We start from the raw sequence: 24160 nt of genomic DNA on the forward strand, positions 1-24160 counted from the left end.
CACAGTGACAGTCTGTGTTTGTTTAGTGATTAATCATGCAGGAATATGTCTAATGCCTTACATTAAAGCTTAGAATGGTGGTAGACAGCTCTGTACAACATTAACTCTCCAGCGCTAACTGACAATTACAGGTCATTGGTGGAGGTAGTTTGGTGTTGTGAATTGAGTGAGTCACATAGGGAATGTGTTTTTGTGTCATGTAGTTCAGAACTTTCCAAGTTGTTTTTGAATGTGACTACAGGGAACATTGCTTCTATATTGATACCAATATGTTGAGTTCCATGATGATTGTTAATGTTGATAATTAAGGTGGTGACATAACTGAGGCTGTAGTTGAGGAGAGTCCCATGAAAGTTAAAAAGGGATGTGCATGTGTCCTTGTGTAAACAATGCTGACCATCTCCTTTTCTCCCTGTCTACTGTTAAGGTTGATCATCGAGCAGGAATGCCGCATGATGTCCGACACAATGGCCCCAACCTGGCTTTGGGTCACGCGAGTAAAGCACAGCGTGGTCAGCACAGGCCGGGCCATTCTGAGTCGCCACACCAGACCTTGGTGCCTCATTCCTCTGACACACACTTGCCACGTGTGGCACAGCCGAACTCTCAGGCTCCGTACCCAGCACAGCCCCAAGGACTCGAGTCGAAGTCACCCCACCGTGAGCCACAGCGGGTGTCCCACCAGCAGTTCAAGGCAGCTCTCCAGATGGTGGTGGACCCTGGCGACCCAAGAACGTATCTGGAAAACTTTATTAAGATTGGCGAAGGGTCGACAGGGATCGTCTGCATTGCCACGGTGAAGAGCACAGGCCAGCTGGTTGCTGTGAAGAAAATGGACTTGCGGAAACAGCAGAGGCGAGAGCTGCTTTTCAACGAGGTAATGTGGGCACTGAGATCTCTGGACACTGGTAATCGTAGGCTACTTATACTTGAAGCTGAAAATGTGTTGCTGGAAAAGTGCAGCAGGTCAGGCAGCATCCAAGGAGCAGGAGAATCGACATTTCGGGCATGAGCCCTTCTTCAGGAATGGAGGATTTGAGCTACAGGGAGAGGCTGAAAAGGTTGGTGCTGTTTTCCCTGGAGCGTCGAAGGCTGAGGGGTGACCTTATAGAGGTTTATAAAATCATGAGGGGCATTTCCCTGAGGTGGGAGAGTCCAGAACTCGATGGCATAGGTTTAGGGTGAGAGGGGAAAGATATAAAAGAGACCTAAGGAGTAACTTTTTCACTCAGAGTTGTATGTGTATGGAATGAGGAAGTGGAGGAGGCTGGTACAATTGCATCATTTAAAAGGCATCTGGATGGGTATACGAATAGGAAGGGTTTGGAGGGACATGGGCGAGGTGCTGGCAGGTGGGACTAGATTGGGTTGGGATATCTGGTTGGCATGGACGGGTTGGACCGAAGGGTCTGTTTCCGTGCTGTACATCTCTATGACTCCAAATAAAAGTGATATTAAAAAAGAGCTTGATCAAAGATTAAGTAGTTAGAGTCTGGAATGCACTGCCTGAGACAGGTGTAGAGACAAGTTGAATAGAGGCATCCAGAATAAAATTCCACTGTTATTTGAAAAGGGACTAGGTGCAAGGAGGAAGCAGAAGAATGGTACTGAGTGAACTGCATCTTCCAGAGAGAGGTTGGAGACACTATGGACAGAGTGACTGCTTCCTGCACTGTTACAATTCTGTGATTCTATGAACTACTGAAGGAGAAAACAAAAGAGCGACAAGTACTGGGGAGCCCTTCCTGCATGTTACGATGCAGGCTAATGAGAGAGACCTGCTGAGTTTCTCCAGCATTTTGTGGGCTTGTTTCAGATTTCCTGCATCCACGTATTTTGCTTTTATTAACATGTGGTGACATTTTGCCTCCAAATGCATAAACACCCCATGCTTTCTAAAGTGAAAGTTGTGTCATATATTGGAAGGAGGCTTCAAGTATGAGTGAGAAAGTGAGGACTGCAGATGCTGGAGATCAGAGCTGAAAATGTGTTGCTGGAAAAGCACTGCAGGTCAGGCAGCATCCAAGGAGCAGGAGAATCAACGTTTGTCGCTCTTTTGTTTTCTCCTTCAGTAGTTCATAGAATCACAGAATTGTAACAGTGCAGGAAGCAGTCACTCTGTCCATAGTGTCTCCAACCTCTCTCTGTAAGATGCAGTTCGCTCAGTACCATTCTTCTGCTTCCTACCTGCACCTTGTCCCTTTTCAAATAACAGTGGAATTTTATTCTGGATGCCTCTCTTCAACTTGTCTCTACACCTGTCTCAGGCAGTGCATTCCAGACCCTAACTACTTAATCTTTGATCAAGCTCTTTTTTAATATCACTTTTATTTGGAGTCATAGAGATGTACAGCATGGAAACAGACCCTTCGGTCCAACCCGTCCATGCCGACCAGATATCCCAACCCAATCTAGTCCCACCTGCCAGCACCTCGCCCATGTCCCTCCAAACCCTTCCTATTCATATACCCATCCAGATGCCTTTTAAATGATGCAATTGTACCAGCCTCCTCCACTTCCTCATTCCATACACATACAACTCTGAGTGAAAAAGTTACTCCTTAGGTCTCTTTTATATCTTTCCCCTCTCACCCTAAACCTATGCCATCGAGTTCTGGACTCTCCCATCTCAGGGAAATGCCCTGCATGATTTTATAAACCTCTATAAGGTCACCCCTCAGCCTTCGACGTTCCAGAGAAAACAGCACCAGCTTGTTCAACCCCTCCCTATAGCTCAAATCCTCCAACCCTGGCAACATCCTTGTAAATCTTTTCTGAACCCTTTCAAGTTTCACAACATCTTTCCGATAAGAAGGAGACCAGTATTGCACACAATATTCCAACAGTGGCCTAACCACTGCCCTGTACAGCTGCAACATGGCCTCCAAACTCCTGTGCTCGATGCCCTGACCAATAAAGGAGAGCATACCAAACGCCACCTTCACAATCCTATCTACCTGCGACTCCATTTTCAAGGGGCTATGAACCTGCACTCCAAGGTCTCTTTGTTCAGCAACACTCCCCAGGACCTTACCATTAAGTGTATAAGTGATTTGCTTTCCCAAAATGCAGTACCTCATATTTATCTAAATTAAACTCCACTTCTGAGCCCTTTGGCCCATCTGCACAAGATTCCATTATAATCTGAGGTAACCCTCTTTGCTGTCCACTACACCTCCAATTTTGGTGTCATCAGCAAACTTACTAACTATATCTCTTATGCTCACATCCAAATCATTTATATAAATGATGAAAAGTAGAGGACCCAACACTGATCCTTGTGGCACTCCACTGGTCACAGACCTCCAGTCTGAAAAACAACCCTCCACCACCACCCTCTGTCTTCTATCTTTGAATCTTTTACTTTAAATCTTGTTCTTGATCCTTTCTTGAGGAAAACGGCACGATGGCTCAGTGGTTAGCACTGCTGCCTAACAGTATCTGGGACCCAAGTTCGATTCCACTCTTGGCGACTGTCGGTGTGGAGTTTGCACATTCTCCCCGTGTCTGCGTGGGTTTCCTCAGAGTGCTCCAGTTTCCTCCCACAGTCCAAAGATGTGCAGGTTAAGGTGGATTAGCCATAGGAAATTGCTCGTAGTGTCCAGGGATGTGCAAGCTCGGTGGATTAACCATGGGAAATGCAGTTACAGGGTGAGTGGAGGGCAGACAGGTTTAGGTGGGCTCAAAGCTGAATGGCTCAGTTCCACACTGTAGAGGCTCTGAGTGGGAACTGTTTTTCCTGATCTACTCTGTCCATACCTAACATGACTTCTCTTCAAGAAAAACTGTTCTGCCCTCTCTTAACTGAGGTTCCCCATGCTCGAAATCATTCTTGTGAATCTTGTCTGCACCATTTCTAATGCCTTCACATCCTTCCCAAAGTGCAGCACTGAGAAATGGATGTGATATTCCAGCTGAAGGCAAATAATTGTCTTCCATCAGTACAACGTGATTGCCTTGTCTTTGTACCTTTTTAATATAGTCTAGAATATTGTACACTTTATTAACTGCTCTCTCAACCAGTCCTTTCACCTTCAATGATCCCTGAATATCCAAACCCAGATCCCTTTGTTCCTGTGCCCCCTTTTAGAGATGCTCCTTTGTTTCTTCTTGTCCTTTCATGTTCTTCCTATAAAGATGAATCACCCCTCCTTTCTCTGAATCAAACTTCATCTGCCACTTCAAAGGGAGGCAGTGGTCTCATGGTATCACTATACTGTTAAACCACCGACCCAAGTAATGCTCTGGGGACCCAGGTTTGGATCCTGCAACAGCAGATGGTGGAATTTGAATTCAATCAAGATCTAGAATTAAGAGTCTAATGATGACCATGAATCTAGTGTTGATTGTTTGAAAAACCCGTCTGGTTCACTAATGTCCTTTAGGGAAGGAAACTGCCATTCTTACCTGGTCAGGCCTACATGTGGCCTGCTGTCTGCGTAATTACAGCTGAGCAATAAATGATGGCCTGGCCAGTGATATCCATGAATAAATTTTTAAAATCACCATTCCACAACCTTGTCTCCATGCTTTTGAAGTTCTACGTTATCTTCCTCTCCACTCCCATTGCTTCTAAGTTTTATATCTTCTGTATATTTTGAAATTGTGTTGTATACACCAAAGTCTAGGTCATTAATGTATATCAACAAAAGTAAAGGCCCCAAACACTGACCCCTGGAGGATTCCACATTAAATCTTCCTCTGGCCTGAAAATGTAACTAACCACAAACCTGTTTCATATCAGTCAGTCAGTTCCAACTCCCCTGTTGCTAGTATCCCCTGGCTCAGTGTTCTCCTGTCAGTGTTGGTGAGACAGGTTGAGGACTGGATGAGAACTAAAGCTTCATTGAAGTCGTAATTTGTGAGCCTCCATGATTAGAATTTGTGGGTTATTCGACTGTGGGAGAGTCACCACCTTGCTAAATCCCCATGCAGTTTCTGGTGCAGGGACCACCAGATTCTGACCAGGAAAGGGAATTGCAATTGATTTGCTCTTTCTAGCACGCTGCCCCAGCCTAAATATGCAAGTCTCCTTTTGAGGTAGTGTGGGACCTTAATTGAACCTGGACCGTTTCTGCTGCCTGGTATATTTACTGGCTGACCTCAAGGCAGTGGGGCAGAGGATTTCTCCTGAAATGATCGGAATCATGGCTTGGCAAAATAATATCCCACCGTCCAATGACGTGGCCTCCATATAACCTGGTTATGTAAAGTGGATCCATGTTAATTCTGTTCGGCCCCATTGTGAACTTGGTCTGATCTTACAGTGGATAATGAGGATGTGGTGCTCAGGCATTAATGAGCATCCTCTTGGGGTCCAGCTCTGGGACTGCACTGGCACAAGAGAAACCAGGAGAAAGTGAGGACTGCAGATGCTGGAGATCAGAGTCGAGAGTGTGGTGCTGGAAAGCACAGCAGGTCAGGCAGCAACCAAGGAACAGGAGAATGGACAATTCGGGCATAAGCCCTTCTTCAGGAATGAGGCTTGTGGGCTGGGACTGAGAGATAAATGGGAGGGCGTAGTGTTTGGGGAAAAGGTAGCTGAGAAAGCGATAGGTGGATAAAGGTGAGGGAGAAGGTGACAGGTCAGAAGGGGGAGTGATGGACAGGTCCAGAGGGTGGTGCTGAGTTGGAGGCTTGGGACTGGGGTAATGTGGGGGGAGGGGGGAATGAGGAAGCTGTTGAAATCCACACTTATCCCAATTGGTTGCAGGGTCCCAAGGAGGAATATGAGGCGTTCCTCCAACTTTGTAAGAAGGAGCCATCCCTGTGGGAATTTAAACTCTTGAGTTGAGTTTTTAAGAAAAGCTACATGGAGTATAGAAGAATTGGAGCCATGCTAAGCATTTATTTTGCAGTCACTTTGGAATTTCAGGATGATAAATATACTTATGCCAAGTCTGGTGTTTACTTGCAAAAGCCATTTCTGATACCAGAGTAGGTCTGGCTGCACCAGCTGCACATAGTCTAATCACAGTTGTAGCATTGACTTGCAAACCAGAAGCTCCTCAACACAAGTTGTGCTTGAAGGTTACTGATGAATGTTTGCAATGGCCCTGAGTGCCTGCCATCATGACCATAATATTTTTGAAAATACTTCATGCACAGGATGTGTGCATTACTGGCAAGGCCACCATTTTATTGCCTAGTTTCCAAACGCTGATAAGAAAATGACAATGCATTGCTGCAGTCCACGTGTGTCTATGTTTGTTTATTACAGGGCTGGAGTATTGGTGCCTTGGGTTTTTTTATTAAGCAATTGAACAGCTTGCTAGGCCACCTCCAGAAGATATTGAGAATAAGGAATTCAGGGAAAGCATCCATATTCAGAGTGGTTAGAACCAGGAACTTATCCTTATGGCAGTAAGTTGAGTGGCATAAATATATTTAAGTTCTAGTTAAATATACAAAGGCAGGTGAAGTAGAGAAGGGGTTGAGGCTTGTGTGTAGCGTTACCCTTGACTGTTCGGGCTACATATTGTTTCTGTGTAGTGTGTGTTTAAACCCCTTCACTTAGACTGGAATCTTCCGACCCCAAGGACCAGATTTGCTGAGTTCCCTTTTGCAAATTGGAGGTCAGGTTTGAACACTTGCCTGTCCAATGCCATGAGACACTTTGCAACTGTAGTCTCTGATGCTTGGACTTACATTCCTGTACGGTGGTTATTAATAATAAGCAGCTTACATTCCAATATATTTCATTGATGTGTTTTGGAACTTGAGTTTGAAAAAACTATCTGATGTAAAAGGCTGCCGCAGTCTGACTGAAACCAAGATGTGAGCGTGGCTGTCCCGTAACAGATTGAGGATAGCACGGCGATCTGGCTATAAAATGTTTTATGAGCAATAAATTTTGGTGAGGGAGATTGCCTCTTTAGATTATAACTGAGCTGTCTGTGTGAGCTCAGTCACAGTCTCACACATGCCTTCCTTTTGTTTCTCTGCAGGTTGTGATAATGCGAGACTACCATCATGAAAATGTTGTGGAAATGTACAATAGTTACCTGGTAGATGACGAGCTGTGGGTGGTGATGGAATTCCTGGAAGGAGGAGCGCTAACTGACATTGTAACGCATACCAGGTATGGATCGCCTATTGGAGCGAGCACTGATGAGATGTTTTAATGCAAGACTGATCAGCGTCTGCAGTGGCACATAAATGTGTGAAATGGCAATTGCTGTGCAACTGTGACTCCCTTCTCTGATCACTTCTGCAAACAGCTCCTGATTGCTTTGCGGGAGTGAGGTCGACAGCTCTGAAGAGGGTTGGTATATGATGGAGGTGGCAGGAGTTGGGGGGGGGGAAATCACCCCCACACACAGTTACAAGCTGGTGCTGTAGTGATATGTGTATTAATTTGGCTGGTTTCAGCTGAGCTGGTCCAGAGAGCAGTGAGGCAAAGGCAAACTGTTGACCAGAGCCATCCATTGAAAAAGAGTTAGAATAGGCCAGACATCAGCCTCTGAGACCTGCAATTCTGTGGAGGAGAAAAGGTTCCTACGTTCTGAAGAATTTGTTCTAAAATCATATGCCTATACATGGTTACTGCAATCCAGGAATAATGTGCAACACAGATTTGTGAAGATGTACTTAAAAATGTACACTGAACAGCTGAAGGGCGCACAGCAAAGTGGAAATTTTAATCTAAAATGATTACATTTAGTTTGAAAATGCATTTCGCTCCTGAGTTCAATTTTGGACAATTATGATGTGTTCTCCTTGAAGTAAAATTTTAGCCTTTTCCACTTAAACATGCACCCCCATTTTGGTTGCTTTTTCTAATCCCACCTCTGGAGCAGTTGGGATTTGAACTCACATCTCCTGGCCCAGAGGTGGGACAATACCACAGAGCCACAAGAGCCACTTCAGTTTTGGCAGCAGCAAAGCCTTTTATAAATGTCTCTTTATCTTGTTATTGTAACAAAGAATTAAAATTGTCTTGGAGTATCTTTCTCCTGAAGGTTACTGGCATTAATTAACCTGACAAATGTTGAATTCTGTACTACAGGATGAATGAAGAGCAGATAGCAACCGTTTGTCTGTCTGTTCTGAAGGGGTTAGCTGTTCTACATGCGCAGGGTGTGATCCACAGAGACATTAAGAGTGACTCCATTCTCTTAACACACGATGGAAGGGTAAGTGTAATACTAATTAATTCACTTTGAAGGACAAGGCTGGGAAAACAGATGGGAATAGAAAATTGCATCTTTTTATTATTTAAATTATGATTGGGAATTCCCCTATCTATCTGCATTATTCCTGGTAAGAATAGTCTTTAGGCTGTGCTTATCCAATGCAAAATACATACTATTGAACATTTAAAGTTTGGGATATGGATCAACAGTCACATTATTGTTTTTGAATTAAGCGACCAGTCATTTATCCCTCACGACATTGCATGATGTTTTGCCCCCAGCCCCACCCTGATAAAATGCTTGTGGAAAGAGGGGTACATTGGTAAGGACACTGGGAACTCACCCAACTGGACACCTTTATGAAGGAGCTGAATTATTGGATCTACGAACCCCCTTTGATTGTGAAGATGGCCCCAATCTCCACATATAATCTGCATAGGCACTTTACCAATGGGGGTTACTCTGTTTCTTCTCCTTTATAGAGACCTTGCTACAGAAATTATGACTTCATGTCTGGTCTCTCTGCTGTAGGAAAGATATTGTTAAACTTGAAAGGGTGCAGAAAAGATTTACAAGGATGTTGCCAGGGTTGAAGTGTTTGAGTTATAGGGAGAGGCTGGATAGGCTGTTGTTGGTTTCCTTGGAGCATGGAGATTGAGGGGGGGGCTTTATAGAGGTTTATAAAATCATGAGGGGCATGGATAGGATAAATAGTCAAAATATTTTCTCCCAGGGTAGGGGAGTCCAAAACTAGGGGCATAACTTTCAGGTGAGAGGGGAAGATATAAAAGGGACCTAAGGGGCATCTTTTTCAGGCAAAGGGGATGCATGTATGGAATGAGCTGCCAAATGAAGTGATGGATGCTGGTACAATTACAGCATTTAAAAGTCATCTGGGTGGGTATATAAATAGGATGGGTTTAGACGATAACAAATGGGACTAAAAATTTAGGATATCTGGTCGATTTGGATAAGTTGGACTAAAAGTCTGTTTGCATGCTGTACATTTCTGTAACTGTATGAAATTAGTGAGTTTTGAGAAGATTTGTAGCTCAGGTTGAGGTTTTGAATGTAGGTTTGATCGCTGAGCTGGAAGGTTCATTTCCAGATGTTCCATTACCCTTCTGGGTTATGTCTTCAGTGGGCCTCCAGCGAAGCACTGCTGAGAATTCCTGCTTTCTATTTATATGGTTGGGTTTCTTTGGGTTAGTGATGTCATTTCCTATGGTGGTGTTATTTCCTGTGGTGAAGTCACTTCCTGTTCCTTTTCTCCAGGGGGTAGTAGATGGGGTCTAACTTTATGTGTTTGTTGATAGAGTTCCGATTGGAATGCCATGCTTCTAGGAATTTTTGTGCGTGTCTTTGTTTGGCTTGTCCTAGGACGGATGTGTTGTCCTTCCTTATCTGTATGTAAGGATACTAGTGAGATAGGGTCATGTCTTTTAGTGGCTAGTTGGTGTTCATGTATTCTGGTGGCTAGTTTTCTGTCTGTTTGTCCAATGTAGTGTTTGTTACAGTTCTTGCACGGTATTCGCAAACGGAGCTGCATCAGAACATTATTTCAACGAGCCAACACACACTGCAGTACAGAGGAACTGTACAGAGCAAAAGAAAATCACCTATACCGTGTATTCGAAAAGAATGGGTACTCAATGAACACAGTCCACCAGTTTCTCAGCAACAAACCCAAACAAGCAGACAAAACCCGTCCAGAAACCCGAGCCACACTCTCCCACATCAAAGACATCTCAGAAATGACTGCCAGGCAACTCAGACCCCTTGGCATCATGGTAGCCCACAAACCCACCAACACACTAAAGCAGCAGCTAATGAACTTGAAAGACCTTTTACAGACAATGAACAAAACTAATGTCATTTACAAAATACCGTGCATGGACTGTAACAAACACTAAGGTGGACAAATGGACAGAAAACTAGCCACTAGGATACATGAACACCAACTAGCCACTAAAAGACATGACCCACTCTCACTAGTATCCTTACATACGGATGAGGAAGGACACCACTTCGACTGGGACAACACATCCACCCTGGGACAAGCCAAACAAAGACACACACAAAAATTCCTAGAAGCATGGCATTCCAACCTGAACTCTATCAACAAACACATCGGGTTAGACTCCGTCTACCACTCCCTGAGAATAGGAACAGGAAATTACTTCACCACAGGAAATAACAAAACAGGAAATGACATCACTAACCCAAAGAAATCTAAACATAGAAAGCAGGAATTTTCAGCATTGCTTCATCTGAGGCCCACTGAAGACGTTACCTGGTAGGGTAATGGAACGTCTGGAAATAAACCTTCCTGCTCAGCGAGCAAACTTACATCCAAAAACATTATGAAATTAATTATTGTCGGTGCTGAAATCCCCAGTCCTCATCTGTTCAATTGCTTTCCTTCTCTGAAATGTGCTCTGTTACTTCATTTACCTTCACCTGCCCTAAGCCCCTCACCTGCTTTTCCCCTTCTCACTCATTCACTCTCCCTTGTCCTAATGCAGTGAGCTTGTGGTCTCCTGCTTACACTGACTGACTGACTGACTGACTTCCTCATACCTTGGGGAGCATTTTTGGTGAATGGATGGTGCTAGGGACTGCAGTTTAGAAACATCAAAGTAAGAAATAAAATCTCCACCTTGTCCATAAGACACAGTTTCTGTCTCCAAAGTCCTCAGCAAACCTAGAAAGACTGACTGCCAGCAGTCAGATGGAACAGGACACAGATCCATGAAAACCACTGGTTGTCAAAAAAAAGGAATTTCCACCCTAAGACTGTTTCTTGCTCATTTGTAGATGTTCTGTTCAATTGGGCTGTGATCATACCCTTCAATTGTGGAGTAAAAATGGTGTTGGTGAACTTCAATAAGTCCAGTCATGAAAAGAACATAGATAATCATAGTGACTGAAATAATTCTCATCCTGTAGGGTTTGGATGCCCCTTTGTGGCTGCAAAAGGTACTGCACAGGGCAAAGTTGAACTTGATTTTTCCCCAGAAGCAAGATTTTAAATCTGTCTTGTCTGAAATTAGAGAGACAAAGTTAAAGTTTCTTTTTTTTTGTTTACAAATTGTTTTTTTTATATAGAATTGAATAATAATGAAATAAATGCATCTTGTCAAAGTTTTTTGTGTGTGTAAAATACTCACGGTATAAAATGTGGTTTTCCCTTTACGTTGGTATTTCTCGTGAATTGTCCTGATGAGTACAAGACAAAGCTAGCACAAAATTCTTCTTTTGGTTTATAGTCATGAAGTCCTAGAGTCACAGAGCACAGAAGCAGACCATTCAGTCCAACCAGTTCATGCCAACCATAATCCCAAACCAAATTGGTCCCACCAGCCTGTGCTTGGCCCTTATTTCCTCCAAACCTTTCCTATTCATGTATTTGTCGAAATATCTTTTTAGTGTTGTAACTGTGTCCACATCCACCACTTCCTCTGGAAGTTCATTCCACTCATGAACCACTCTGTAAAAACAAAAAATTACCTCCATGTCTTTTTTTAAATCTTTCTCATCCAGCCTTACAAATATGCTCCATAGTCTTGAAATTCCCTATCCTAGGGAAAAGACACCGACCACTCAACATATCTGCACCTTTCTTGACTTTATAGACCTCTATAAGTTTATCTCTTAATCTTCTCTGCACTAATGAAAAAGGGTCCCAGCCTATCCAACCTCTCCTTTATAACTAAACCTTCCATTCCTTGCAACAGCCTGGTTAATCTCTTCTGAACCCTCTCCTGCTTAATGATATCCTTCCTATCATAGGGAGACCAGAACTGGACACTATTCCTGGAGAGGCCTCACCAATGTCCTGTACAACCTCAAAATGACATCCTATAACATTTGCTAATTTGATTGTTTTAGGATGAGAAACTAATTAATCCAGTACTACAATCTTTTCTGTTCGCCTGGTGATAAGTAACTTTTGCTCTCGTTCATAGGGAAGAGGGTAGCCGGTCACCATGTAGACATCTCACAGTTGGCTCTGTATGTGATCCTGTCTCCCTGTGGCTTAATGAGTAAATGCACAGGTCCCTAGACTTGAGCTGTCCTGTGAGCACTGTCAGCATCAGCCCCAGGTTAACAGCTCTCTCTGCACTTGATAATAAGGTTGCATTCAATATGTCCTGGCTTTGCTTGATGCCCAGTAACCCACAGTGGGATATTACTACACTTTGCTAATAGGTCAGCACAGGATCAAACTCACTGGTATCATGGTGTCATGGGAGCAAACATATCTGAATGAGAGTGAGAATGGGGCAAGTGGGAGGGTTTGAATATAAACATGAGGTTTTAAGGGGCTGTAGTCCATCCTGAAATAATCTGATCTGAAATGTTAGAGGATACTCAAAAATTACATTGACTTTTTCACTAGAAAGGAATCACCCTAACAGGGTCGCTTGCAACTTGATTTAGGTTTGAAAGCAGAGTCTCTGAGTTGTACACTAAACCAAAAGAAAACCAAGAGCTGCAAATGCTGGAAACCTGAAACAAAAGCAGAAGTTGCTGGAGAACCTCAGCAAATCTGGAGTGAAAGCAGAGTCACTGTTTCAGGTCCAGTGACCCAGTTGTGAAGAAAGGTAACGGGACCCAAAACATAAACTGCTTCCTCTCCACAGACGCTGGGTTTCTCTGGCTGCTTTTGTTTCTCTCTGAGTTAATGTCTATGAAGTTTAGTTGTCATTCTTTTTGTCTTTCTTTAAAGGTGAAGCTTTCAGACTTTGGATTCTGTGCCCAGGTATCAAAAGATGTACCAAGACGCAAGTCACTGGTGGGCACTCCTTACTGGATGGCACCAGAGTTAATCTCTCGGTTGCCGTATGGACCAGAGGTAACATCATCGGTTTATTTCTGCATTGGGAAGTGATGGAGAGTCAGTATGTTGTTTACAATTGAATTTGGCATTCATATTAATATAACCAACTAAATGCCTTTTCACAGAAAATTAAACTTGCCTGTTTCATATTGACACAGTGGAATAAGTCAGCTGTGCCTCTGTAAAAACAAAAGTGCAGCACACAACCACAGCAGTAAGCTGAACAAATCAAGAGCACCCAGATTTGACCTTTTCTATTGGTTGAGTTATACTAATCAAGTATTGAACACTTAACGTCAACTCTCTATGAAGAGAATCAGAAGATGTTGGCTGAGCACTAGTTTGGCGATGCTCTCCATAGTCAAATAGCTTTCTAAAACTGCTTGTGAGGAACAGCCACTTGACTCAGGTTGTTGCATTACGGCCATTTTCAGGACTGCAGTCTCCAGTCCTTGAGTATTATATACACCTATACACAGGTTTTAGGGTGCTGTGTCTAAAGCTGAGTCTAAATTTAACTCTCTCTGATTAAACTAGTTATTTGATCGGAGTTGACAAGAATTTTTTTTCCTCTTGTCATAAATATGTGGTCAGAGAGAATGAAATCTGCTATGTTATTGAGAAAGCAGCGGAGGAACTTTTTTTTAGTATCATTATGTTCAGTGACTATGAAATAACTCGCCAGAGGCTGGTATTCTGTCACCCAGTCAACCAACTTTACATTTCCATGATACTTGACAAGGCTCCAGCTTCCTCTGAGCCAGCTCCCAGAGTGAGCAGAACCTCTGACCCTCCTGTTTATATCTGTCAGCCAGGGTTCCTTGACTGGACCAGTTTAACAGCCTGAATCAGGGTGAAGGTTAGTACTGAAGATGCTGGAGATTAGAGTCGAGAGTGTGGTGCTGAAAAAGCACAGCAGCCTCATTTCTGATGAAGGACTTTTCCCCAAAACGTCAATTTTCCTACTCCTCTGATGCTGCCTGACCTGCTGTGCTTTTCCAGCACCACACTCTTGAGCCCCATTATGAGGTCCACCTGGCGATCTCATTACAATCACTACAAGTAACTGTCTTTATTAGCTGTCTGATTTTTATCATTCTGAAAATATTTCAATGGTTTCTTTCTTGATGCCTTGTTAACTGCATGAAGGACAGTGCTAAGGGTTCAAGGGCTGTTCATGTTTTTTGTTGAGCATGAGTAACTCATGGCCCTCGCTTTGTTTCCAGGTGGATATCTGGTCTTTGGGTATCATGGTAATTGAAATGGTCGATGGGGAACCTCCATATTTCAATGAGCCTCCTCTGAAGGCCATGAAAATGATACGGGACAATCTGCCGCCTAAACTGAAGAATGGCCAAAAGGTAATGTGAATGATTCATTAATGCAGAAGTATTATTCAGTGAGGAATAGACTGCACTTAGAGAAGTGGAATAATCCAGAGATTGGCAACACCTATAAAAATAGGTTCCTCATCTTTACTGCTTCAGTGAATTGAGCAGTCGCAGGAATTTGGGACTATTAACATCTTTAGACATAGAAGTAGAAGCCATTCATCATTCAGTGAGATTGTGGCTGATCAGATAATCCTCAGTTCCACTTTCTTGCCTTTTCCCTATAATCCTTAATTCCCCTACCTACTTCCCTTAGAAATCTGTCTCTCTCAGCCTAGAATATACTGCATGACACCCAGCCTTGTCAACACTCTCTGGTAAAGAATTCTGCAAATTCACCACCCACTGAGAGAAGGATTTTTTCTTCATCTCTGTCTCAAAGGGGTGATCCCTTATTCTGGGATTGTGCCCTCTGGTCCTGGACTGTCCCACAAGGAAAACAAATCTCGACACATCTGCCCTATCAAGTCCCCCTTTCAATAACATCTCCGTACAATCTACTCTGCTCCAATGACTGCTGACAATTCTGGAGAAATGTGTGTCTTATTGGAGTGATCACTTTTAAACTCTTGAAACTTAAAAGTCAAGATGTGTTATAACCTAATCACTTTTTCATCACCCTGGAGTTGAGAGTGACACCAAAGTTTCTTTGTAACAGCAAGCTTCAGCTCCAAAGCTGGTGTCTCCTCACCCAGTCAGCTGACTGTGAGCCACCAACCAGCTGCTTGCAGATACAGAGCCAGATCACGATTAACTTTCATTGCACTTTCCCTCTCCCGAACCAATGAGAGAATGCTGCTCAGCAAGTTTATCCATTCACCCCCAGAGAAAGGATGTGTCTGGCTGCTACAAAAAAAAAGCATACAACATATTAAGGGTGGAAAACCTTTGCAAAAATAACAACTTTTGTCTATTTGGCTTTATTTATATAAGTTTAGAAATTCTGAGATTGTTTTCTTATCTAAAGCTGAATGCATTCAGGAGTCTGAATTTATGTAGTTTATGGATATAGGTTTGCTCATTGAGCTGGAAGGTTTGTTTTCAGACATTGTTTTGTCACCATACCAGGTATCATCAGTGACCCTCTGGTGGCATGGCCCACTTTCTAATTGTGTTTAAGTTTCCTTGGTGATGTCATTTCCTGTGGTGACATTTCCTATTCTTTTTATCAGGTGGTGGTAAATGGGGTCCAAGACAATGTGTTTATTGATAGTTCAGGCTGGAATGCCATGCTTCTAGGAATTCTTGTGCATGTCTCTGTGTGGCTTGTCCAATTCGACCTGTTGTCCCAGTCGGAGTGGTGTCCTTCCTTATCTGTATGTAAGGATACTGTACACACTGCAGCACAGAAGAACGACACAGAGCAGAGGAAAATTACCTATACAGTGTATTCAAAAAGAATGGGTACCCAGTGAACACAGTCCGCCGATTTCTCAGCAACAAACTCAAACAAGCAGACAAAACACGTCCAGAAACCCTAGCCACTCTCCCCTAAGTCAAAGACCTCTCGGAAATGACTGCTAGACTACTCAGACCCCTTGGCATCATGGTAGCCCACAAACCCACCAACACACCTAGAACAGAAGCTAATGAACTTGAAAGACCCTATACAGACAACAAACAAAACTAATGTCATTTACAAAGTACCTTGGAAGAACTGTAACAAACACTACATTGGATAAACAGGCAAAAAACTAACCACCAGGATATTTGAATATCAACTAGCCACAAAAAGACATGACCCACTCTCGCTAGTATCCTCACATACAGAGGACGAAGGACACCACTTCGACTGGGACAACACATCCATCCTAGGACAAGGCAAATAGACACTCACAAGAATTCCTAGGAGCTTGCCATTCCACCTGGACCTCATTCAACAAATACATCAACTTGGATTCCATTTACTACCCCCCTGAGAAAAAGAATAGGAAATGACATCACCACAGGAAATGACATCACCTACCCAAGGAAACCTAAACGCATAAATAGAAAGTGCGCCATGTCACCACCGTTTCATCCCGAGGCTCACTAATGTTACCTAGTATGGTGACGAAACGTCTGAAAACGAACCTTCCAGCTCCGCAAGCAAACCTACATCAAGAACCTCAACCTGAGCTACAGTTTTTCTCAAAACTCACTATGTAGTTTATTTACTCATTAGCTGCGTTTCTGGATTAGTAGTCTAATGATAACACTGAGGCTATTGCGTCACTAATGGCTGTTGCCTCCCTCAAAGCTGCCTTAGCATCCCAAATTCTGAAATTGTTTTCTTATCTAAGGCTGAATGCATTCAAGAGTCTGCATTCAAAGCAATTGATAAGGAAAGTTCTTATCAGACAAAATTTGATGCTGAGCCATGCAAGAAGCTTGGTCAAAGACCGAGGTTTTAAAGAGCAGCTCGAGGGAAGAGAGAGCGCTTAGGAACAAATTCCAGTCAATATTGGGTCAGAGCCCAGCACCAGGACTGTGGTTCTGACTTTAGCCTCCCTCTCCCTTCAGTTGTTAAGTAACTGACTTTGTTCAAGATATTCATGTTCAAAACTGATTGATTGACTCCGTTGTGAGTCAATAATCTAAGGCTATTGGGAATGGGTGAGATTTGAGGCTGTCAGTAAGATCCTGTTTGATCTGATTAGTGATAGAACAGGTCAGAGGGACCAAATGGCCTAGTTCTCTTAATTCCTGTGATCTCTGGCATGAGAGGAAAGCGATCTTCCTTTCTCAAAGGCATTAACGAACTAGGTGGGCTTTTAGGACAATCTGTATTTAAGATGTTTTCTCATGAACCTGTTCAGAAATATTATTACACAATCTCTGGAGCAGGTAGACTTTAAAACAGGCCTCCTGACTGAAATGTAGGGACACTACCACAGCACCACAAGAGCTCCCAATAATCTGCTATTTACATAATCTCCATTAATTTTATTCCAAACGTAATTGAGTAACTCTATTTTATATTCCCTACTGTGGTGGAAGGATTTGAGCTTTTGTTTCTGGGTTATTGTTCCAGGTCTCAGGACTGCTGTCAGTTGAGCAAAGTAGGCAGTACGTGACCATTCTCGGGATGTTTTTATTTCTGAACCCTCTTTTCTCCTTTCTCCTGCTAGGTTTCGCCCTTGCTAAAAGGCTTTCTGGACCGGCTGTTGGTACGAGACCCCGCCCAGAGGGCAGTGGCTTCCGAATTACTGAAACACCCCTTCCTGAGCAAGGCTGGGCTTCCGTCCTGCATTGTACTACTGATGAGAGCAAATCGGATAAAGTGAGAGAATTCACAAGTTGCTGGACGCAGCATCGGGAGAGAAACAGAAAGAATCTGATTTAAAACTTTCGAAACGTATATCTCATAAATAAATCATTTGGCATTTATGTGAACAGGGTAATTTCCTGTCTGAATAGTGGGCCTGAGAGATTCGCTTTCTACCCCTGGCAAATTGTTGCCTCAGCAACCACCCATTTCAACTGGATCTTCTGACTCTGAACTTCGACACTACTGTTTTCAAGGGGGTTGGAACCACAAAGGAATATGTAATACTACTGAACTCCAAGACTTTTGATTTATAAAGTGTAACTTAAAGAGACTGCTTAAAGAGAGTTGATTTAATGTAGCTTGAACACAGAACAACTAAGAGGATCTACACTGGAATTGATTATTTCCTCCAAATCATGAACTGATTTTAAACACTGTTAGATATAGTGGCTGTACCAGTATGGAAGCATGCATCGGGATTCAGTATGTGTGTGTGTGTATGGGGTGGGGCGGGGGGGGGAAGAGGGTGAGGGTAAGGGAGGCAGTGAGGGATGCTACCTGTGAAACGATCTTCTGACTTCATCTTGGCAAAGAATGCTGGTGTATTGTCGGAGCGAGAGTGATGATGTGTACGTTCAGTGCCTTTTCTGCATCCCATTGATCTTAGCGATTGGTTGTGCATGTTTATTTTACCATTTGGTCAGTTTAAGGGGATGGAAAATGGGGGATGTGTGCATAGACGTAGTTGATAATGCAGAGTTCTGGAACGGCAGTCTCTCCTAGCACCCTGGGATCACATCAGGCATGATAAATGTGGGCAGTAGAATGCACGAAGTAGTGGACACTGTGTATGTCACAAAGCATTAAGCACCCTCTGTTCAAAAAGGAGGACACTAACTGTAGACACTGTGAATTGGGGCAAATTAGGTGGCACCTATCTACTCTGGTACCTGTTCACCAGGGACTGATGCACCTTGTGGAAGCCTCTATGCAAACGTTGCAATGCTGGAATTTCCTGCCTCTTCGTTCAGATCATTTCCTTTGGCATTTTTTCATCTCAAACAAAGAAGTTGTAGAGTGCTAAAAGAACGGTTTTCCTCAGAATAATTTTGCCAAGTAAAAGGAGTTACTGATGCACTTTTTGTAAGCAGGTCAGGAGAATTAGCTGAGGGGATTAAGATCTATTTAGTCTGGTTTATTTCGCATACTAACGTGTTTTTGACATTGATGGGGGTGTGATTAAAAACTCAAAAGGCTGCTTATTCAGAGTGAGATGGCCACACAGCATAAATTCAGAGGTGGTTCATCAAAAAATCCCTGTTAGCTGTATATGGTTCCTCATGTCCCTTTTGAGAGCACCTTTCATATTTTGGCCTTTTCTTTAGTGAAAGGCTGAACAGTCTTTGGCAAGTGTGAGGTCTCCTGTGATCAGTATCTTCTAATTCAGTTATCCCTCTGTGCAAGAGAACAGCCCAGTGCCCACAATTCGCCATTTCAATACTGACGACCCCCATTCCCAGCACTGGGGGATTGGAAGAAATCAGACCAGTTTTCCAGAGATGTGGAATCCAACAAGGGCAAGCCCTGTCAACCTTCCTGACGTTAGAGGTTTGCATTTATCTAACTGGGCTGAGAGGACTGGCTCGCGCGTGAGCAATTGGTTCGAAAACTTGAGATTAATCCATGCCCTTGTAGAAGTCTCATCTAAAATAGAAGGGTTTCCACAAGTTGTTTCCTGGCAGCTCAGTGCAGCAGTGTCCTGGGGAAGTTGTGTTTGAGCTAGTGTCCTGAATGCAGCTTCACTCTCAGTGTGGATGGATGAAGTGACTACTGAATGGCTTTGCCTGGTTTTGTTTAAGGATATTTATATTGTAATTTTTTTGTAACACGATACAGTATTTTTTTTGAGAATGCAGCAACTTATTTTCTTGAGTAGCTACTTTACAACAAGATTTACTGTTTAAAGAGTGTTTTTCAAAACTGTGCCAAGAGGGTGAACTTAAGGTTTTTACATTTTCTAATTACTGATTAGAAAACAGTTTTACAGAGTTTTCCGTCTCTGTTGTTTTTCATACTGCGTTTATTGTGTGTGTGTGTGTATATATTTGTTTATGCTGCTGTGAATTGTGAAGTGTTGATCAAAATGGGAAACCCCTACTCAAGATAGAACATAGGATATTCCAGCGCAGTACAGGTCCTTTGGCCCTTGATATTGCGCTGACCTGTGGAACCAATCTGAAGCCCATCTATCCTATACTATTCCATGTACATCCATATGTTTATCTAATGACCATTTAAATGTCCTTAAGGTTGGCAGGTCTACTACTGTTGCAGACAGGATGTTCCACGCCCCTACTACTGAGTAACAAACTACCTCTGACATCTGTCCTATATTTATCATTCCTCAATTTAAAGCGATGTCCCCTTGTGCTAGCCATCACCATCTGAGGAAAAAGGCTCCCTATCTAACCCTTTGATTATCTGTTTTGTCTCTATTAAGTCACCTCTCAGCCACTTTCTCTAATGAGAACAGCCTCAAGTCCCTCAGCCTTTCCTCATAAGACCTTCCCTCCATACCAGGCAACATCATAGTAAATCGCCTTTCCAAGGCTTCCACGTCCTTCCTATAATGCGGTGACCAGAACTGTGCGCAGTACTCCAAGTGCAGCTGTACCAGAGTTTTGAACAGCTGCAGCATGACCTTGTGGCTCCGAAACTCAATCCCTCTACCAATAAAAGCTAACACGCCATATGCCTTCTTAACAACCCTATCAACCTGGGTGGCAACTTTCAGAGATCTATGTACATGGACACAGATCTCTCTGCTCATTTATACTGCCAAGAATCTTACCATTAGCCCAGTACTCTTTTATTCCTGTTACTCCTTCCAAAATGAATCACCTCACATTTTTCTGCATTAAACTCCATTTGCCACCCCTCGGCCCATCTCTGTAGCTTATCTACATCCCTCTGTATCTTGCTACATTCCTCAACACTATCCACAACTCTACCGACCTTAGTGTCATCCGCAAATTTACTAACCCATCTTTCTACGCCCTCATTCAGATAATTTTTAAAAATGACAAACAAAAGTGGCCCCAAAACAGATCCTTGTGGTACACCACTAGTAACTCAACTCCAGGATGAACATTTCCCATCAACCACCACCCTGTATCGTCTTTCAGCTAGCCAATTTCTGATCCAAACTGCTAAATCACCCTCAATCCCATGCCTCTGTATTTTGTGCAATAGCCTACCATGAGGAACCTTATCAAATGTCTTACTGAAATCCACATACACCACATCAACCGTTTTACCCTCATCCAGCTGTTGATCCCAACCTCAATCTTGCCCTTTTGTTCTTCCACTCTTTCACATACTCCCTCTTGGTTTGACTCTGTTCCCAATGTTCTCATTGAAGGCAAGATTAATGCCTTTAAGCTGCACAGCAAGCTGGGTGTTCTGGTGTAGATTGAGCATAAATCGACCCCTTTCTCAACAAGCATGGGTATTTGTACAAAAAGATTGAAACAGATTTGGACGAATCAGCTGCACACGAAAAAAGGTGCTCCCTTCAAATAAAAGCAAAATACTGTGGATGCTGGAAATCAAAATAATGCCAGAGGAACTCAGCAGGTCTGGCAATATTAGTGGAGACAGAAACATAGTTAATGTTTTAAACTTAGTGTCACCTCTGTTTGCCGGAGTGCTGCCAGACCTGCTGAGTTTTTCCAGTGTTCTGTGTTTGTTTCTGCCTTCAAATGGTTTGATCTTTTGCACCAGGAGCCAAGCCAATGGAACAATATTGGCCGAGTTAGACAATTTCAATTTTTTTTACTCTATTGGGATTTTTTTTTTGACTGGCATCCTTCATTTCCCTTGGAATAAAGAAGGGTTAAAGTTAAATGGAAAAGGTTAGTCAGTGTAACAGAAGGAGTGGCATAACTGTTGTCAGTTGTGGTGCTGAGCAAAGATCTGTCGGTCTGGCTAGTGAATGCAAAAGGGTCCAGTGGTACAGTTCAGAGAAGGGCAGAGAGTTTTACTGCAATGGCTAGCATTATTCTCCTGAGCAACACTACCACTGATCTCACTTCTGTTGTCTGGATTCTCGCTTTCTACATGATGGCTTGTAAGCTGATGCCAGTAATTCATAGGTGAAACTATTTAGAATTCCTGAGTCACAAACAGAAATTGCTGGAAAAGCTCAGCAGGTCTGACAGCATTGTTGGAGAGAACTCAGAGTTAATGTTTCACGTTCAATGAGGGTCACTCTCTCTCCACCGATGACACCAGACCTGCTGAGCTTTTCCAGCAATTTCTGTTCTCATTTCTGATTTACAGCATCCATAGTTCTTTTGCTTTTTATTTGAATGCCTGAGTTACGTGTCGATATGCAATAAGTTTGAATAATTCTGAACCTTTTAATCTAACTTTGCCCCTTCTTTATTCCAAAGGAAACAAAAAAGATTTAAGTCAAAGTGTGCACTAAACAATTGGAATTGTCTCTTTTTCTCATCAGATCAATGATGCTTCCTATTTAAGGCTAACCTCTAATTATAGAATGGACTTGTGGAAAGCTTCCAATGCAAGAGGCCATTGGGGCCTTCATGTTTTTACTAGCCTGCTGCAAGAGCGACTTGGAGCCCTCTCTCCACAGCTCCGCAATGTCCTTTCCTCAAGAAATGTTCTGATACCCTTTTGAAAGATATGATTGACTCTTCCTTTACCTCATTCTTGGAACACTCTAGAATCCAATATCTCACTACACGGTACACTGCATTGTATTGCAATGTGAATCAGTCTAAAGCTGGAGCTCTGCTTACTTCAGCTGCACAAACTCTGACACGTGTTTCACATAACCTGTGAGAATAGAAAACTTTATTACAGCCATAGCACAAGATCATTTGACTCAGGATGTCAGTCTGCTTCATCAATGTATTCACAACTGCGCCCTCTGATCTTGGGCAGTGGGGAACAAGATCTGTCGGTCTGGCTGGTGAATACAAAACGGTCCAGTGGTACAGCCAGAGAAGGGCAGAGAGTTTTACAAGGAGGGAATGGTTGCCAAATAGTTCCCTCTGCAACTTTTTCAATTCTTGTAATTCCTTCTGATATTTTTCTGCAATTGGAGCAGCACTAAACCCACCAGCAGAAGGCTTTGTTCCTCACTATATAGAAGTTACGTAGTCATAGATATGTAAGCATGGAAACATTCCATGCCGACCAGAGATCCCAACCCAATCTAGTCCCACATGCCAGCACCCAGCCCATATCCTTCCAAACCCTTTCTATTCATATACCCAACCAGATGCCTTTTAAATGTTGCAATTGTACCAGCCTCCACCAGTTTCTCTGGCAGCTCATTCCATATACGTATCACCCTCTGCATAAAAACGTTGCCCGTTAGGTGTCTTTTATAGCTTCTCTCTCCTTCACCCTAAACCGTTTTATCAGTGTCTGCCTTTTCCTCACAAATCAAATATATTGTTCCTGGAGCGAGCCAAACCATCAATGCAACCCTTGGCATGGGCCAGTGAGTGATGTGTGTTAAGTGATGAGCATTTGACCTCAGTGTTTATGGTTTCAGCTCTTCATGAGTAGATCAAGCATAAAGTACTTGTTTCACTTTGAGGGATTCATTTTAACTGTCCTGAAGAACATTTGCTTTTTAAAAAGTTGAGCATTGCCATTGGTGGCAGAGGAATCTGTTACTGACTTGTGAGGTCTTTAAGCTTTTGCCACATTCTTGACAATTTCACTGATGACAGCCAGGATCCATTCCTCACTCCCACCCACACTGTTCCCATATCTTGTGATGTTATTTGTATCTAGAATTTATCATTGTGTAGCGCTACCTCTGACTGGAGGCCATTATTGCAGCGTGGCTTGTTACTGAGGCAGTTCCCATGATAGGGATGGATATGAACTTGCAGTAGATTGCACACCTCAAACACTCCCTCCCTTTCGAGGTTTTTCCCCCTTGTATCTGTGCTTCACCTTTGTGGTCGGTCTCGGCTCTGCCATTATTACTTGGAGACAAAAGCTGAAACATGGCTTTTGCCTTGTGGGTCGAAGATTTGGCTGTATCTGTACATTTCTGTACCTGTTTCACAGCTTTGCAAGGTGCTAAAACACGTTACAGCCAATGAAATACTTTTGAAGTATATTGCTGCTGCATTGTAGAACATTCAGCAGCCAACATATGCACACCAAGCTGCCATAAATAGTAATGTAAAATGATTTTATCAGCCTGTTCAAAAATGCGATGACACACCTCCAGGACCTAGCTGAACTCAATGAATGCTGTAGACTATAAACCCTCAATCTACATGTACAGATCAATTTAGGAAATAATTAATTCTCTTAAAGAATCAATGATGGTAATTGACCATGCGTACTCTTTCCAAACTCTTGAAGCAATTATCTGCACCAGTGACAGCAGCGCGTTTCTCACAAGGAGTGAAGAAAATGCTTCCTGTATGCAACCATAAACTGTAAATTCATTCTGCAGGTCACTGCTTATGGCCCAGTTATTTTGCAT

General features: G+C 42.9%; 1 protein-coding gene across 7 annotated transcripts in view; it reads left to right on the forward strand.

Moving 5' to 3' along the window:
• Positions 1-19667, forward strand: part of pak4 (p21 protein (Cdc42/Rac)-activated kinase 4) — a 136946-nt gene extending 117279 nt beyond the window's left edge. For all 7 annotated transcript variants that reach the window (XM_072549527.1, XM_072549528.1, XM_072549525.1 and 4 more), the window contains 6 exons: positions 428-877; positions 6948-7081; positions 8009-8135; positions 12868-12993; positions 14205-14339; positions 17480-19667. In XM_072549527.1, the coding sequence (XP_072405628.1) occupies positions 428-877; positions 6948-7081; positions 8009-8135; positions 12868-12993; positions 14205-14339; positions 17480-17635 (1128 nt within the window). In that variant the 3' untranslated portion in view covers positions 17636-19667. The remainder of the gene's footprint in view (positions 1-427; positions 878-6947; positions 7082-8008; positions 8136-12867; positions 12994-14204; positions 14340-17479) is intronic.
• The last annotated feature ends 4493 nt before the right edge of the window (positions 19668-24160 follow it).

This window comes from Chiloscyllium punctatum, chromosome 29, assembly GCF_047496795.1.
Source record: "Chiloscyllium punctatum isolate Juve2018m chromosome 29, sChiPun1.3, whole genome shotgun sequence".
In the NCBI taxonomy this organism is placed as follows: Eukaryota; Metazoa; Chordata; class Chondrichthyes; order Orectolobiformes; family Hemiscylliidae; genus Chiloscyllium; species Chiloscyllium punctatum.